The sequence below is a fragment of the Verruconis gallopava genome (assembly GCF_000836295.1).
Source record: "Verruconis gallopava strain CBS 43764 unplaced genomic scaffold supercont1.1, whole genome shotgun sequence".
NCBI classification, from domain to species: domain Eukaryota; kingdom Fungi; phylum Ascomycota; class Dothideomycetes; order Venturiales; family Sympoventuriaceae; genus Verruconis; species Verruconis gallopava.
The window spans coordinates 1,162,987-1,177,964 of record NW_015622137.1 but is presented as its reverse complement, the minus strand read 5'-3'; the positions used below and the strand labels follow the sequence as shown (position 1 = coordinate 1,177,964).

The 14,978-nt window shown below is 54.9% G+C and overlaps 4 protein-coding genes across 4 annotated transcripts; 1 reads left to right on the top strand and 3 right to left on the bottom strand.

Annotated features, from left to right (window-relative positions):
• Positions 1–644: 644 nt before the first annotated feature.
• Positions 645–1,888, bottom strand: PV09_00439 (uncharacterized protein). Its single transcript, XM_016353178.1, has 3 exons — positions 1,515–1,888; positions 1,342–1,457; positions 645–1,277 (listed from the first exon to the last, which is right to left on the bottom strand). Exons 1-3 carry the CDS (start codon positions 1,784–1,786, stop codon positions 1,198–1,200), a joined length of 468 nt encoding a protein of 155 aa, XP_016219435.1. The 5' UTR covers positions 1,787–1,888; the 3' UTR covers positions 645–1,197.
• Positions 1,889–3,275: 1,387 nt separating this feature from the next.
• PV09_00438 (uncharacterized protein) lies at positions 3,276–4,832 on the bottom strand. Its single transcript, XM_016353177.1, has 3 exons — positions 4,678–4,832; positions 4,362–4,617; positions 3,276–4,291 (listed from the first exon to the last, which is right to left on the bottom strand). The coding sequence occupies exons 1-3, from the start codon at positions 4,720–4,722 to the stop codon at positions 3,963–3,965; spliced, it is 630 nt and encodes a 209-aa protein (XP_016219434.1). The 5' UTR covers positions 4,723–4,832; the 3' UTR covers positions 3,276–3,962.
• Positions 4,833–4,976: 144 nt separating this feature from the next.
• Positions 4,977–11,671, bottom strand: PV09_00437 (uncharacterized protein). The gene is made up of 2 exons (XM_016353176.1): positions 7,454–11,671; positions 4,977–7,401 (listed from the first exon to the last, which is right to left on the bottom strand). The coding sequence occupies exons 1-2, from the start codon at positions 11,132–11,134 to the stop codon at positions 5,248–5,250; spliced, it is 5,835 nt and encodes a 1,944-aa protein (XP_016219433.1). The 5' UTR covers positions 11,135–11,671; the 3' UTR covers positions 4,977–5,247.
• A 1,178-nt stretch (positions 11,672–12,849) lies between these two features.
• Positions 12,850–14,650, top strand: PV09_00436 (deoxyhypusine synthase). Its single transcript, XM_016353175.1, has 2 exons — positions 12,850–13,364; positions 13,424–14,650. The coding sequence occupies exons 1-2, from the start codon at positions 13,143–13,145 to the stop codon at positions 14,285–14,287; spliced, it is 1,086 nt and encodes a 361-aa protein (XP_016219432.1). The 5' UTR covers positions 12,850–13,142; the 3' UTR covers positions 14,288–14,650.
• Positions 14,651–14,978: the final 328 nt, after the last annotated feature.

The following is a 14,978-nucleotide window of genomic DNA, read 5'->3' as shown; positions in this document are numbered from 1 at the left end:
TCGTCGAGTTCAGGTAGCACAACATACAAGCCTTGTGCAACTCGGGGGCTTCGGGCCTCGTATCTATGAGCAAGGTCTTTTATCCTTCACTCGTACACTGTCTCTTCACCAAACGTCTCAGGAAGGATGGACGATTTTGTATGTTGCCCTCAATGCTGCACCAGTCCCGTGGCCTGTCGAAAAGAAAAAAAGTGCCGCATCCCAATGCAGGGGTGTTACTTGTCCCACTTGCACAGAACACTTATGCATTGCGGTCCCTCCCTGTTGCGCCACGATTAGGTTATGTTGAATCGAGAACATAGATCTAGTAAGTTCTGGGAATACGTGATGACCTGTAACAACAGAAAATCTCTTGGGATACTGCATTGCGCTCAAGGGGTTGACGAATAGCTTGTCAGTGCATCTGTCCACTCGGTATTAACTGGGCATGCGGTGGAGCCTAGGATTACGATACAATTCTTCAGAAAATGTTGTCCGTCGTTCTCTCGACAGGGACGGCTGGCTCCTCCAGATCCCGCGACAACGTGCCCTGCCAAACGGACCGCTAATTGCTGTCAAATGGCACATTTGCGGGTGCAACTTGACTTGGTCACAATATGTCTTCCTACAAAGGCGGAGAGTGTCATCAATTGACAATACCAAATTGGGCTCTACCGGAAGGATCTGATTCAAACTATGGCGATGTTTATCAATTTGTCCAACGCACTCTAACATGTTATTGGTGCGGCTTGCTGGTTAACGTTGAGCTCGCGGAGTTGGACTTGACTATTCTGGGATATTGACGTCGTAATCTACGCCACCATGCCTGTGCGATAAGTTTACTTCGCTGAGACTCCACGAGTGAAGCACCATAGGCACAAACAAGAGCTGCGTTGGCACGGATCTTCGCTTTTTCGAGCAATTCTTAATTGATAGGGAATCACATAGGAAAGACTGATATTACGGACCATATGTAGGTGATCCCACTCAAATTGTTCTTTCTTACCAAAATTCGACGTGGTGTAGGTCGTTAAATCATTGGGATGTGCCAAGCACGAGAGCCCAAGAGAGGAGTTTTGTAGATACTTGTTAACACAGCTGGGGAAGCAAACTCGGAATCACCCACCACCGGGATCGTGCGCCAGCCCAAGAGCGTAGAGTAGCGTTTCGCCCTCTTACCCTCCTTTTTCAATTATGAGTGAACCCCCCCCACCCCGTTTACGCACTCGCGGCCTGGGGCTCAGGTGCATCTGCAGTGGTTTGAGCAGGCTTTGGGCGACCGAGAACTTCGAGATTTCCTGGTCGAAAATATCAGCAAGGTTATGGAATTGTATAAGTAATCCTCTTGTAGGGACTGCTTACGCTGGATGAGGCTCAGGGATCGTCTGAAGCTCTTGTCCTCCGGATCCTGCATCTCGCCTTCGGAAGAAACCTCGTACTTCTGCATCTCAGCATCGGCCTCGACATGCACAAGCGAGCTGCGATATTTCATTAGCAGTCCAAATGATTCCGTGCTCGCAGATGATTCTACCTACCCCTTAGGCAGATTCAGGAGGTAGTCCTTCTGGGCATCGCTAGTTGGAAAGCTGGTGACGTTCCAGAAGCTCGATCTCTCGCTGTCGCGAGGTCCGTGGCTGGTGGCAATCGAGTACTTGATAAAGGTCCTGCCAGTGCTGGATGCGTGCGCCTCGGGCTCTCTGACGAGACGACCGATGACCGCTAGCTTGGCGTAGTTGTTGCGCGCGGAGGACGAGAAGGTACGGACAGTCGTCGAGGCCGGGCGAAGGAGGTTGCGCATGTACGACATGATGTGGACTGTGATGCGATCGTGACAAGGACTCTGACGGAGCTTGCGACAGCGGTTATCGTCTTTGTTGCGAAAGGTAAACTCGATACGCGCTTTGCGTTGTCGCAAAAGCTGAGCAAAGGGGTGACCACGGCATGGAGCCTGTTTGTGGATGAAGGGCTCCGAGCCAATCAGCGTGCGCGGACATGCCCACCTATCGCGTCTTCCCCACCCCAAGAAACGCGTGAGCATCGCGTCTTCGTAGCTGAATACCAGAACCAACTTCTACTGCTCCAATGACCACGGCTTGTCTTCCTGCTTGAAAGTGCACGATAAGACCTGTCGCACGTGTGTCGAAGTCTCTCGCGGCAGTCAAATCCAGGCGCTTCATTTCAGGGCCTGAATGAGCGAAGATTCATGCCGACCCTGGCTTGGATGCAGCGAAAGTCACCGCCCCTTGTGCTTGATCAAACAGCGGAGTGTCGATTCTTCATCATTTCGCCTTCCTGGACGACCATCTCAGCTTCCGAGCATTCCATCAAGGCGTACACATACCGCTCTAGGGCAGAAATGTACAAATGGTCCAAAGGCTTCGGAATTGTTTTGTCCTACATAGGCGACGTCGAATAGTAAACCCGCCGTGTGACTGCCTGCTCCCGGTGTCCGCATGCACATTTTCCGTACAGTGCGTGCTTAAAGCTTGAGCCCTGAGCACCTGCTCTTTCGCCTTCTGCCGGGTGCTGTGCCGAAGCGTTCAGCGTAGGAACTTGCGACCAAAGGCATTTCCGTCGCCTCGGAAAGCAGAGCAGGATCGTACTCAAAAGGCCTCTAGTGGAAGCCTACAGCGGTCACCGCCCATTTCAAAAAACATCGTCGAGGACGCGCACTCCTTGAAACAGACTGCAAGAAAAAAAAAAAAAAGAAGAAGTCACCCTCTCTCTGACCCTTCGTGTAGACAAAAGAGCTGCATACGATGTCCACAATCCGCGATCCTGCGTTCTGGCGTCGCTTCTCCACAGTCCGTCTGCGTATCTCCGGAGATCGCCTGCTTAGGACGGTGACTGACGGGGTTTGATAGGCCGTGCATCTTGACGAAGAAGCTAGAGCAGCACAATCGCCATCGTCCTCTGACCGTCCCTCGTTGAAGCACGCGTATGCTCACCCTCCTCTTCCACCTGTTCGCTTCGCTTGGATTGACAACCAGTTGTACAGCGACTCCTGGCTCGATCGTCAAAAGGCAAAGCAATCTCACCTCGCTCTGATCTGTTGGGCTTTCTGGCTCTGCCTCATTATCTTCGTAGTTGGCGTCGTCGTGCTCATGCTCTGGCTAAAGGATGCGGGCATATTGATGAATGAGCAAGAACAGTCTTCATGAATTCTCTCCTCTTTTCGGCATCTGGCACAGGCGAGCATTCGTCAAAGCGGACTGATTTGCTTTCTTTTCCTATACGCCATGGAACGAGGAGTCTAAACGTCTCAGCAACCGGGTCTACATCGCTCAAACAGACATGCGATACGTTTTGGAATGTTAAACAGAAAAAAGTAAAAGTACACTGTATCATATTGGTATATACGTTGCGACGACCAAACTCAGCTGTAGTATGTATCGTCGAGCGGACGCATTCCATATACATGGTTTCCTGACGCGTCCCGAGGACACTGCTTGTTACGTATAAGTACATCGGCAGGCTGAATTCAATTCCTTGCATCTGTCCTGCACAGAATAGCCCTCGATTCCGCCTCAAGAACACCGCACGCCATTTTCAAATTCGCCACAATATTGTCTCAGTCTCCCCATATGAAATTAAGATTTATGACATCTGGACTGACTGCTGACCCCTCTATATCATGAGTCACAGCGCTTATTGTGCTAATTGTCATTTGCAGACTCTTAATCAAACATAAGCGCTAGATGCCTGTGATTCTGTCTAGCGGGCAGTGGGGGTAGACGTGTCAGCCATCCTGCCCAAATGATTGGGTGCCCACAAGCTCCGCATCGTCTATATCCTCCATTTTTGTGTTTTCACGGCTGATATTGGTTGCCTCGTTTGGAAAACGTGAGAAGGAATCTTCACTACCCAGTTCCGTCGGGATGGGTCAGGCAGGCGCTCAGGACGAGCCATAACAAGGACGAAGGGGAGTAAGAAATTGCCCATGAAGACGGGACGGGTATCATTCGGTTTGTGAAGATCAAAAACTAGTACCTCTTTCTCGTCGGCTCGGGGCTCGGGCTCCGGCTCACGCTCCTCTCATCCCTACCCCTCATCTTCAGCCACTTCCTCGTGCTCATGTCCAGTTCGCGTTCCAGTTCAGGAGACGGTTGTTTGCGGTGTATAAAGTTGCAGAAGCCTCCACGGACGCATCCCTCACCGCTGTTAAGACGGCAGCACGCCTCGCGGAAGTCGGTAACGGGGGACAGTTCGCAATAGATAGGCCGGCCCGCGTACCAGCGTGAGTTAAGCGCATCGCAGGCTTTCTGGGCATCGTCCTCGTACTTAAATCGCGCATACACGTTTCCAATGAGATCTACATGTCCGTGTTAGTATCGCGCAATTCACAAACTGACGAAGTCGGGCTAGCCTGGTTGTCTACTTACGGTCATTGTTATTGTCACATACGACGACCTCCTCGATCTGCCCATACTTGCACATCTCACACCAAAAATCTTCGTAGAAAGCGTCGAAGTGGTTCTGCAGTTGGGAAGCGTTCATCTTGTTATTTGGCTGATAGGCAGGATTCTGATACAGGTTCGGCAGGAGGATCGTCTGCGAGTACGAGGGCTTGACATGTTTTCTTGAGCAGCGATCGCCGTGTCTGCATGCACCAATCTTGTAGTAGAACGAGCAGTTGACCTGAAAAGCAAAGTTAGCAAAAATGTGCAGAAACGCTGAAGGTCGGGATGCTGGTCTTACCTTGTCTTGCTCTGTACCGAAGATGGAAGCTAGATAGTTGGCCATTTTGGCGAAAAGCCCACAGACGGACAAGGAGTTATTTCAGACGCTGCTGCGACAAAGTTTGTTGATGTATGGTTGCAAGATAATGCTTTGGGCAAAGGATTCACTTTTCGGATGGCGAAACTTAACGTCGAGGAGTTAGAAATGCGTTTCGGCCTCAGGCTTCCATGAACTTCTATCACGTGCGATCGAGCGTCCCCCCCACTAACTAGTCATTACCTGGTCGAAAGATATGGTGGGCGGCAAGAACGAGAGCGTGTTTCGAAAGTACGACGTTCTGATTTGCGCTTCCACGGACATACGGTAGTATACAAGATCAATTGGCACTCACAGAGTGCGTCCATGACACCAAAACAAATGTACCAAAATCGTCCACCATCGGCTGGGTATTTACATACGTTGCCCAAAAAAGTCATACCATGCGTGATCTTTGTCCTCCGTGTACTCCGTGCTCGATGGTAGTATACAAATGAAAAACAGCTGTAGAACTCCGACAAAAGTTGCTTAGATATACGAAACGCCACACTTCTATCGAGGCGGCATGCCAGGATATCTTTGCTCCTCCGGTCTACGGTATTGTTGCTGCTCATGCACACGCCTTACTTCGGCTTCCATGCGAGCCCTTCGCTGTAGCACTTCGGCGTCTGCTGCGGCTTGTTGAATCCTGTTTTGTCTCGAGCGCTCACGTTCGAAATCACGTCGTTGCAGCTCCTGATTGTAATCATACTGTCGCTGAACAGCCTGCGCGTGATGGTCCTGTGGTGGCGGGTATCCGACGTGAGACAGCGGCGTAGCCGTGCTGCGTTCTGGTACCGCCTGAGGGGGAGGGTACCTTGATTGGTTTACTGGCGGGGTATGATGTCCGTACCGTTGCTGATGTGCCATCTGTTCCTGATACTCTCTCTCCCTCAATGCTTGTTCTCGTTCTCGTTGGTCGCGCTCACGCGCAGCAGCGTAGTCAAAGTGCTCACGATCTCGCTCCCGCTCCCTAAGCCTGTCAAAAAGCGCTTCTCGGGGTTGTTCTTGCAGGCGTTGATGAATGCCAAATTCTGGACGAGTGTTTGACGGTGGATGGTGCTGGGGTCCGAGATGAGGAGAATGGCCTGGAGCAAGCGGTTCTCTCTGCCCATAATGGCCTGCATGCAGTGCTGGTGGAGGGACGGCTGGTGCAACTGGAACGGATGAAGTCGGCGTCTGGTGTGCTGGGTGGCTGTACGAAGGTGTTCGGGAATGCTGTCCAAATGGAGTCGAAGCAGGTGGAGGAGAAGGCTGAGCGCGATTGGGTCCATTGAGGGCACCGAACGCAGTTGATCGATAGTCACGATTGGAGAACAATGGTGCGCGTTCTTGGCTGTGTGCGACGTGTTGCGCATGCAGCCCAGGCGAGTTTGTTTGAGGGAAATGGGATGCTTGGCGGCTAGACCAACTGTCGCGATGAGCCATGGGCGGTAACGACTCTCTTCCTCCTGATTCGTTTGTCGGCGTCGACAACGATGAAGCGGAAAGACCTGTCGGTGGGTAAGTCGGGCGCGAATACGGTCGATCAGCCATTGCATCGCGGGCCGTCGCCGCTGTTTGCGCTGTCTCGCTCTGCATGGTTGCACTGATACGATACGGCGCAACTGCAGGTATGACGGGCTCAGCGACGCGAGCCTGGGCTTTAGGTTTCTCGGGCTCAGGCTCCACATTCAACAGCGACATTAGATTCGACCTTCTCGGCGCCTCTTTGGAGGCAGCTGATGGCGGAGTCGGGCTTGGAGCTGCTGGCGGAGGAGCCTGTGGTTGTTGGGCAAGTGGCGGGAGTGCATGATGCCTTGGTGGAGATTGCGGTCGTCGCTCTGATTGCCCTGCCATTGGAGCTGCTTGGGGTCCGGTAAGATCGACGATGACATTGCGAGTAGTATGCACAGCCGCAGCTGGCATCTGAGGGGGGAAAACGTGCTGACGTGAGTCATGCCTACCATGTTCGGGAGCAACAGGAATGCTATGAATGCTGGTTTGCGATGTGTGCCCCGACGGACCAGGATGCTGGTACACACGCTCCTGCTCGCGCCTTTCAGCTGCGATCTGAGCGTTACGGGCACCAATCTCCACCTGCCGTCTCCGTATGTCTTCATATTCACGCTCGATGCGCTCGCGCTCGCGCTCACGCTCGCGTTCTTGCCTGCCTAACAGCTCTCGATCATGCTCCACCGGCCGAAATTCGGTTTTGATCCTCTCCGGTGCTCTCTGTCCTTGAGGCTCCTCAGGTGGCGCGATGAGTGGCCGAATAGTATTGCTTTGCGGCTGAGAAGTACGAACATCGTCTCCAAAGAAACCGAGTATTGGGCCGACTTGGCGAGGTCGATGTCCTGAAGCGTTAGTAGCCTGAGCAGGTGTGTTGCGTTGGACTTGTTGGGGAATATTGGGCCGAGGACCAAACGGCGGCGACATGCCATATGAAACAGTGACAGGTACTGAGGTTGACTGGTCGGATTCTGCAACTTCGTTGCTTGGCGCAAGGTTTCGGGGAAGTGTCGCGCTGGGAACCTCGTAACGTCCATGACGATTGGGTGCTTGTGGAGGCATTGGAGGGGGCCCCATATCTTCGCCTCGACTTCGACGCTGCGTGACTTCGTTCACTATTCGAATCAACTCCCCATGCTTCCCATCATTTACAAACTTTTGATATCGATTCTTGAGCTATGCCCAGATTAGAGAGGAACATAATCCGAATCACATAAGCATCACTCACCATTGTAGAGGTCTTGGTGCCCATGTGACTTGAGATTGCCTGAAAGTCGGTACCATAATGCTTTAGCCAATGAATAAATTCTTGCTCATCGGTCACAGACCAGTAGCTCGATGGGCCTTGTCTTTGCGTGGCGTTGCTATGCGACCGTGGACGTTCTGCAGGTGGCGCAACAGAGCCTACGTCTCCGACCTCTCGGTAGCCTGTCAAATTGGCTTCTGGATACACATGAGGCTGTGGCATTAGAGGCGGTATATGCTCTGTCTGTCCGGTTGCGCCAGTTTCCTTGAACTGCCAAGCATTCTCCAATTCTGGAGTTTGGATCTGCTTGTCTTTGATGTCTCGATCCACCTTTTGTGGAGAGGTCGTCGGACGTGCGGCGAGAGGCTGATTGCGAGCAGTCTTTTTAGGAGCCTTCTCCTTCGCCTTCCTCCGACTAGCCTTTTCAGTTACTGCTTCGCCATCTTTCCCATCCCCTTTGGCGCCTCGTTTACCTGTTGCACTGTTCGCGCCATTTTGATCCTGATCGGAATCTTTCGGCCACGTTGGGGCTGCTGCACGCCGTGGACGTCCGGACTCGGTCATCATAGGAGTGCCATTCGCATCGGTTTCGGCCGCGTCTTCAGCAGGAACCAAAGCACTTCGTGCCTGACGGCCGGCAGGCTTCCTGCCGCCTCGTGCACCACGTCCTCGTTTTCCACCGACTCGTGACTTGTAGCGGCGGTCCCATTTAGACGCGTAGTAGTGATTGATGCATTCCTTGTATGTTCGGCCTACCGCTTTTGCAATCTTGCCCCATTGTTTCGTGTATTCTTTGTAAACTTCCCGCATGATGCGGTCTTCCTCCTCGCTGAAGTCGTCTACTGGAGGAACGAAATCGAAGATGCGAAGAGCGTCTTGTGGACGCCGCGCTTGGCTAACGTCTTTAAAGATCCGTCGTTTTGCCACGCTCGGTGGAAGCAAGTCCGGAATCTCAGCTTCTCGGTCGGCAGTTGCACTGACCTGGGCTTCCTTTAATGCGAGATCCTTCTGCTTCTTCTCTTCTTCTTCTCGTAATGATATTTCCATGACTCGCTGTAACTCGTACTCGCTGGCAAACCTATGTGCTCGTCTACCCCCTTCAGAAGACGTGGTAAGCGATGGCCCCGCCACATCTGAGGTCGATAGTGGCGGATTTGATTCGGGTGAGCATTGCTTAGCTGCACGCTCCGCCTCATCCCTTTCTCTGTCGAGCCGGTTGACACTCTTTCTCCATTCCATGTACAGCTCCCTGAACTCTTGTTCCATTCGAAGTTGATCAAGAGCCTCAGCATCGACGTCCTTTTTGAGAATATTTTTGATAGCCTCTTCGGGAATCTCGCGATTGGTGACACTGAACGGGTCCGCGTCCGACAATGGTGTCGAGAAGCCTTTTTCCAGGTACGGAAGGGACTCAGGATCTGGTGTAGACATGCGGTCCAGCGATGATTCTGTCGAACTGCAGCCATCGGACATGAGTTGATCACCGTCTTCGTCTTGAGGTAGGACAACTTCTTCTGGAGGTGGCTGAGGTAGCGCTTGCTCCACTTCACACGGTACTTCCTTTGTCTTAGTGGCGGTCTCCTTCTTCTCTGCGCCTGTTCGAGACCGGTAGCTGAGATCATTGACCATCGCACGCATGGCGACAAGTCGGGAAAGCTCGGGAAACAGTAATGTAGGTCGCAACTCGTTGGTGGATAAATCAACCCGCTTGGCTTCGATGCGCTTCTTCTCGGCGAAGAATTTGTCCTCGAGAAATTCGGCCATGTCCGTGAGAACTGCTTCATCCTCTTCGTCTTCGCTGATTGGGAAAGAATGGGACTGTTCCTCTACAGTAGGCGATCTCTTGGACTCTTCAGCTGGAACATCGGCCATGTCGACATCTTCTTGTGGCGCACTCTCTTGTGGTGCAGTGGCAGTGGCGGTCTCTTGTTTAACAACTGACTTGTCCACTTCTACTGGCACAGGCACATCTCCATTGCCAACGCTTTGCGCCGAGGGAGTTCCCTGTGGTGGTATTTCACCCAGCCGGTGTTCATTTGTGGTACCACGTTCGCGTTCGAGACCATTGATATCCCGCTTACTCGGCACGACCGAAGCTCTAGGAAATAGTTGCGAGCTCGACTTGAATAGTTTTGGCGCTGGGGGGGCGTTACGAGGAGCAGAAGGAGGCGCACCCCTTTCAGCTCTCGGTCCTGTTGGAATTGCACCAGGTATCATGCGGGGTGAGGCATTGACGGGAGCAGAAGCCTTAGGTCCGGTTGGAATCGCGGCCGTTGCTACAGGAGACGTGGCACGTCCAAAACCGCCAACAACGCCCGCCCGGCCAAACGATGGCTGCGGAGAAGTCATAGCACGAGGCGCGGATGGGGGGTTGAGAAAGCTCGTCGCTGCTGCGGGCGAAAACTTTGCTTGTTGTGTCCCGTCGGGTGCGGCGGCAGAGGCGAGACGAGGCGAGGGTGACGCACCCGCGGACGTAGCCCTCTCTTTCGATTCCTCGACAGCATTAGCTAGTGACTCACGAGAAGGAGTCTTCTCCAAGACCCGGTCCGCTTTGGGTGCAGTGGGAGGTGCGACCGATAATGCTTTGGGCGCGGTGGGAGCCGGCTTTGAAGGTTGCGCAGGCCCGGACGCTGGGGGAGGCTTTTGCAATTCAGGGTTCTTCCACGATAGTGATGTGACGCTTGAGAAAGGTGCTGGGGTTCGAAATCCAAACGCTGGTACAGCAGGGACAGCAGGTGGCGGCGAAGCCGGGCGATTCGCCCGTTGCGAATCTGAACGTCCAGCGCTTGAATCGGGCCTATCGTTTTCACGGCGTGCATCTCTGCTGTTGTCGGACACTGCAGAACCTCGTCTTGAAAGGTCTTGGTCACGTCGGAACTCACCAACAGGTCTATCAGGTGGCGCCTGGTGAGGCCCTTGTGGCCGATCGGTCTGCGGCGCCGACTGAGATGTTTGGCCGCGACTTTCCCCTTGCCCTTTTAAGTCTCTGGGTTCGATCCGACTTGGCAGATCCGAGCGCCTGGGATAGGTGTCTCGGTCGTCCGCACGATCGCGACCGTATCGGGCGTCGTTGGCGCGCTCACGATCTCTGTAGCCCAGATCGCGCGAGTCGTTTGATCGATCTCTCTCGCGTCGCTCTCTGGACCTGCTGCGAGGCCTTCCTCTGTCGCGAAAGTCGCTGCTCCGGCCGCGAGCATATCCACTCCGGAAGGACGATCCAGACGGCCTGAAAGCAGCATCCGATGCGTTCGAACCAGCTGAAGGAGGACCATCGCCACGTTCCTGGCGGGCAGCGCGGTCCGTGTCTAACTGTCTCGGAACGTCGCGAGAGTCTCGCCGATCACGCGTTGGCGACCTGCGCCGTGGATCGTACCTGTCGCCACCTTCGTACAGTCTGTCGTTGCTGAATCCAACGTCGCGCGAATCACGTGGCTCGAAGCGGCTCCCAAAACCGCTGCGTCCCCTGGGCGCATTGGACAACGGCGGTCTGGAAGCATCGCTCACGCCCCGAGGACCGCGCGGAGCGTCATTGTACGGGCCGCCGAAGTCTCTAGGTCGAGAGCTGAAGGTTGAGTAGGACGAGCCACCAGGCCTGTAGCTTCGCGCCGGTGATCGCTCACGAGGAGGCGGCGGTCTCGAGTCTCGATCGCTGTATCGAGACATCGCATGCTCCAGCGCTCATGCGGGCGGCAGAGTCTGTACGTCGTGCTGCACGCCGTCGCGCTGAGGCAAGCGTTGATGAAAGGTTCTGTTGACTTTTTGGGAGTCGAATCTTGATCGAAGCGTCAAAGAAGGTTTAGCTGTTTCAAGGGCGCTCGGTCCTCGCCGGGTCGTGCCAGCCCTGTGGAACAGTCTTGGCGCAAGAGGCGTCAAGGAGAGGAGAGGATAGATGGAGCGTCCGAGACGACGGCGAAGACGAGCCAACAAGCCAACACCAGCGCTGCAGCGCCTGAATCACCAACCGCAAACTGCCTGGGTCACGGCCTTCGGCACTGGGAAAGGTCTCTGGGGTCCTCGAGGCGGCGAATCCGCTGCTACGGGGGGGCTGTTCAACGCTGGGCGGTCCTGGAGAGCCTCAAATCGGGTCGTGGGCGTGGTCGAAGACGACGCTCGACAAGCGGCTTGACGAGTGAGCTTCTGCCGCTTTCTCCGCTTGAGGCGACGATGAGCTTTGAAGGAGGTTCGTCGCGAGGAGTGATGGTTACGGGGCGAGGAAGAGAGCCGCAGAGTCTGATGAGAAGACCAGTGCGTGCGGATTGACATCGACTGCTAAACCGGTGTATTGCTAGCGTGCATCCCGGCTTCGAAACAGCACTGAACAGTTCACGAGGTCCCGTTTTGACGGTGTGGAAATGTACCCACGGTTGGACAGACTTTCGCCTTGAACGTGCCGCTCTTCTTGCTGAGCCTGTACACTGCCGTGCTGGATCACAGCGCCGACCGTTCGGCCGTCGTCCCCGTCGTCGCCAGCACGACCGTCATCTGCGTGCACAACACGGCCTCCTCTCCTTCTCGCACGCCGACACCCACACCCGCGCCGGGCGCTTGACACCACACGCACGACAGGGACACGGATTCAGACGAAAGCCCTGCGCCTCGTTCGCATCCAGGCCGCTCATCACAAGCAGTGCGCCATGAGGTCTCACGCAGCCGCAGCAGGCCCGCTGCCCGTGTATCAGACGTGCACAGTCTGGCAAGAGCTGCTGCTCCCACAGGAAAAAACCCCAAACTTTTCGCCAATTGGTCCCAATTTCGACTCTCCAAATCAACGGGGGGCGCGCCAACAGGGGTTCTGGCCCTTTGGGTTTTTGGCCATCATCGCCGAGGTGCGTGCAGCGGCGGCTAAGCTTGAAGCGATCATGCACGTTCCATCTCGGACAGCGCGGAGTGCTCTGCTCATTCTTCCTCATTTCTTCCGCAGCACAAAGATCTACAAGGAGGGAGAGGCAGCGTCGTCCCCCGTTCCAAGACCGAACAAAGTCCTCATCTGGTACGGGGGGTGTGGCTCTGGGAAGTGGACGGCTAGCCGCAGCTTACGATGTCCCTCGTGTTTGGACTTTGGTCCGTGTGGCGCTGACAACACATCGACCTGCATCCAGCAGCGGGATGACGGAGAATAGGCTTTTGCTGTCATTTCTGATTCGTGCCTCCGGTCCTGAGCCTGGGACTTTGTCCGAGATGGGAGCGTCGAGAAAGAAGCAAAAATGCGCAAGGGGAATCTGGGCGGTCGTGTGGAGCATGCACGTTGAAAGTCGGCATCGGCTATGCATGGCCTGCCTAGTGCGCTTCCGCCCAGATGCCAATCGATAAAACAGAGTGCAAAGATGTTGGCAGCCCGCCGAGTGCGTCGAGCAGCCGGCTCGCTGCGAAGCACTTTTTTTCAACTCGTCGCAGGCCCGCACACGGCACGTCGCCTCGAATTGTCTGCTGGGCGGACGGCCATTCCCCCCATGGCTGCTTTGTGGCTTAGGGGTTCCTTGCTTCCATGCGGGACAGCGATCGGTTCCACACTTCTTCTAGAACGCTGCCGCCAATCAGCGCTCTCAAAAATTCTCCCATCTTTGCTGCCCGGCCTGATCAGACTGCCTGAGCTCAACAAAGGCACTCGGAGGCATACACAGCACACCGCAGACGCTGAGCGGCGACGGCAGACGACGCGTGGCGCAAAATCATGGCGGCCGCATCTGAAAACGGCCTGCCACCGAATGGGGCTCAGGATGCCGTCTTAAAACCGTCAGAATTTTCAACGGAGGGTGCGCGAGAGATAACTGGTGTGGATTTCAACCAGTATGCGGACCGAAACATCACAGTAGCAGAGTTGGTCGACAGCATGACCACTATGGGCTTTCAAGCCACGTCGATCGGGGACGCCGTCAAGCTCGTTAACGAGATGGTAATTATATACGTTCACGACACGCCGCGGGATGTCTTGTGCCTAACGAAGACTGGCAGAGATCATGGCGCGACCGGGAGACGGGAGACAAAGCAACCGTATTCCTGGGCTACACGTCGAACCTGATATCTTCAGGTCTTCGGGACACGCTGCGCTACCTCGTCCAGCATAAGCACGTGTCTGCCGTCGTCACCACGGCCGGGGGCGTCGAAGAAGATCTCATCAAATGTCTCGCGTCGACGTATCTTGGATCTTTCACGAGCAAGGGCGCTGAACTGCGCAAAAAGGGAATCAACAGAATTGGCAACCTTGTTGTACCCAACAACAACTACTGCGCCTTCGAAGACTGGGTGATTCCCATCCTTGACAAGATGTACGAGGAGCAGGAAGCCGCCAAGGGAAGCGAGGGTGAGTTTTCGTGGACACCAAGCAAAATCATCCACCGGCTGGGGAAGGAGATCAACGACGAGAGAAGCGTGGCGTACTGGGCGTGGAAGAATGACATCCCCGTCTTCTGCCCAGCACTGACGGACGGAAGTCTGGGCGACATGATGTACTTCCACACGTTCAAGACATCGCCAGGCCAGCTACGCTTCGACTTGATCGAGGATCTAAGGAAGATCAACACGATGGCCGTCCGGGCCAAGGCCGCAGGCGCCGTGATTCTGGGTGGAGGATTGGTCAAGCACCACATCATGAACGCGTGTCTGATGCGAAACGGAGCGGAATGGGCGGTCTTTGTCAACACGGCGCAGGAGTTTGATGGAAGCGATGCCGGCGCTCGGCCAGACGAAGCAGTCAGCTGGGGGAAGATCCGCATTGACGGAGAGAGTGTGAAAGTGTATGCTGAGGCGACGGTTGCCTTCCCACTCATCGTTGCGGGCACATGGGCCAGAGTGGATGAGAAGAAAGCTAGTTCATGAACCGGGGGACGTAGGTCCACGGGCAGCGCAAAGGTTGTGCACTGGAGATTGCCCACCGGAGGCTGCTCACGTTTCGAAGGTCATGTGTTGGACGACGAGGCGTATGTGGGCAAATACATGTCTATGCATATTTGTATGCGCATATGTAGGTACAAGAGAAGAAGCTTGCGCTGGGATCATGCACGGGGGGGGGGGTTGTGGAATGGCGCCTTGTGGACGCCAAGAGAATCCACGACGTGGTAAGGGGAGCGATGTGCAAGAGTTTATGTGGAGCTGGAACGGAGTAGTCAGATGCAGAAACACGCCAACGAAGTGGCCACGCTTCTCACCTTTGCGGCCGTCATGTGGACCGCGTTTGCGATGCCCCGTTTCGTCTGCGTCTCTTTCACAACCATTGTGCCTTGACATGATTGCACAGGAGCCACGCTTGGGTGGCAAAGCACAAAGCACCGTTCGCGCAACGAGCAGGCCGAGAGAGTGGACGGATGCAGCCAGATCACGAGGAGAAAGGGCAGTCCCGACGACCCGACGACAGGAACGGCTTAGCCCGAACGAGAGCGAGCTCAGTGGGTGACAAAAAAGCAACGGGCGCGCTGTTGAGAACGGCTTGAACGGATGCGTGGCTGGGACGTGTCAAGCGGTGAACGGAGAAAGGGTGAGTCGTGCAAACATGGCGGGCCCGAGAGCGTCA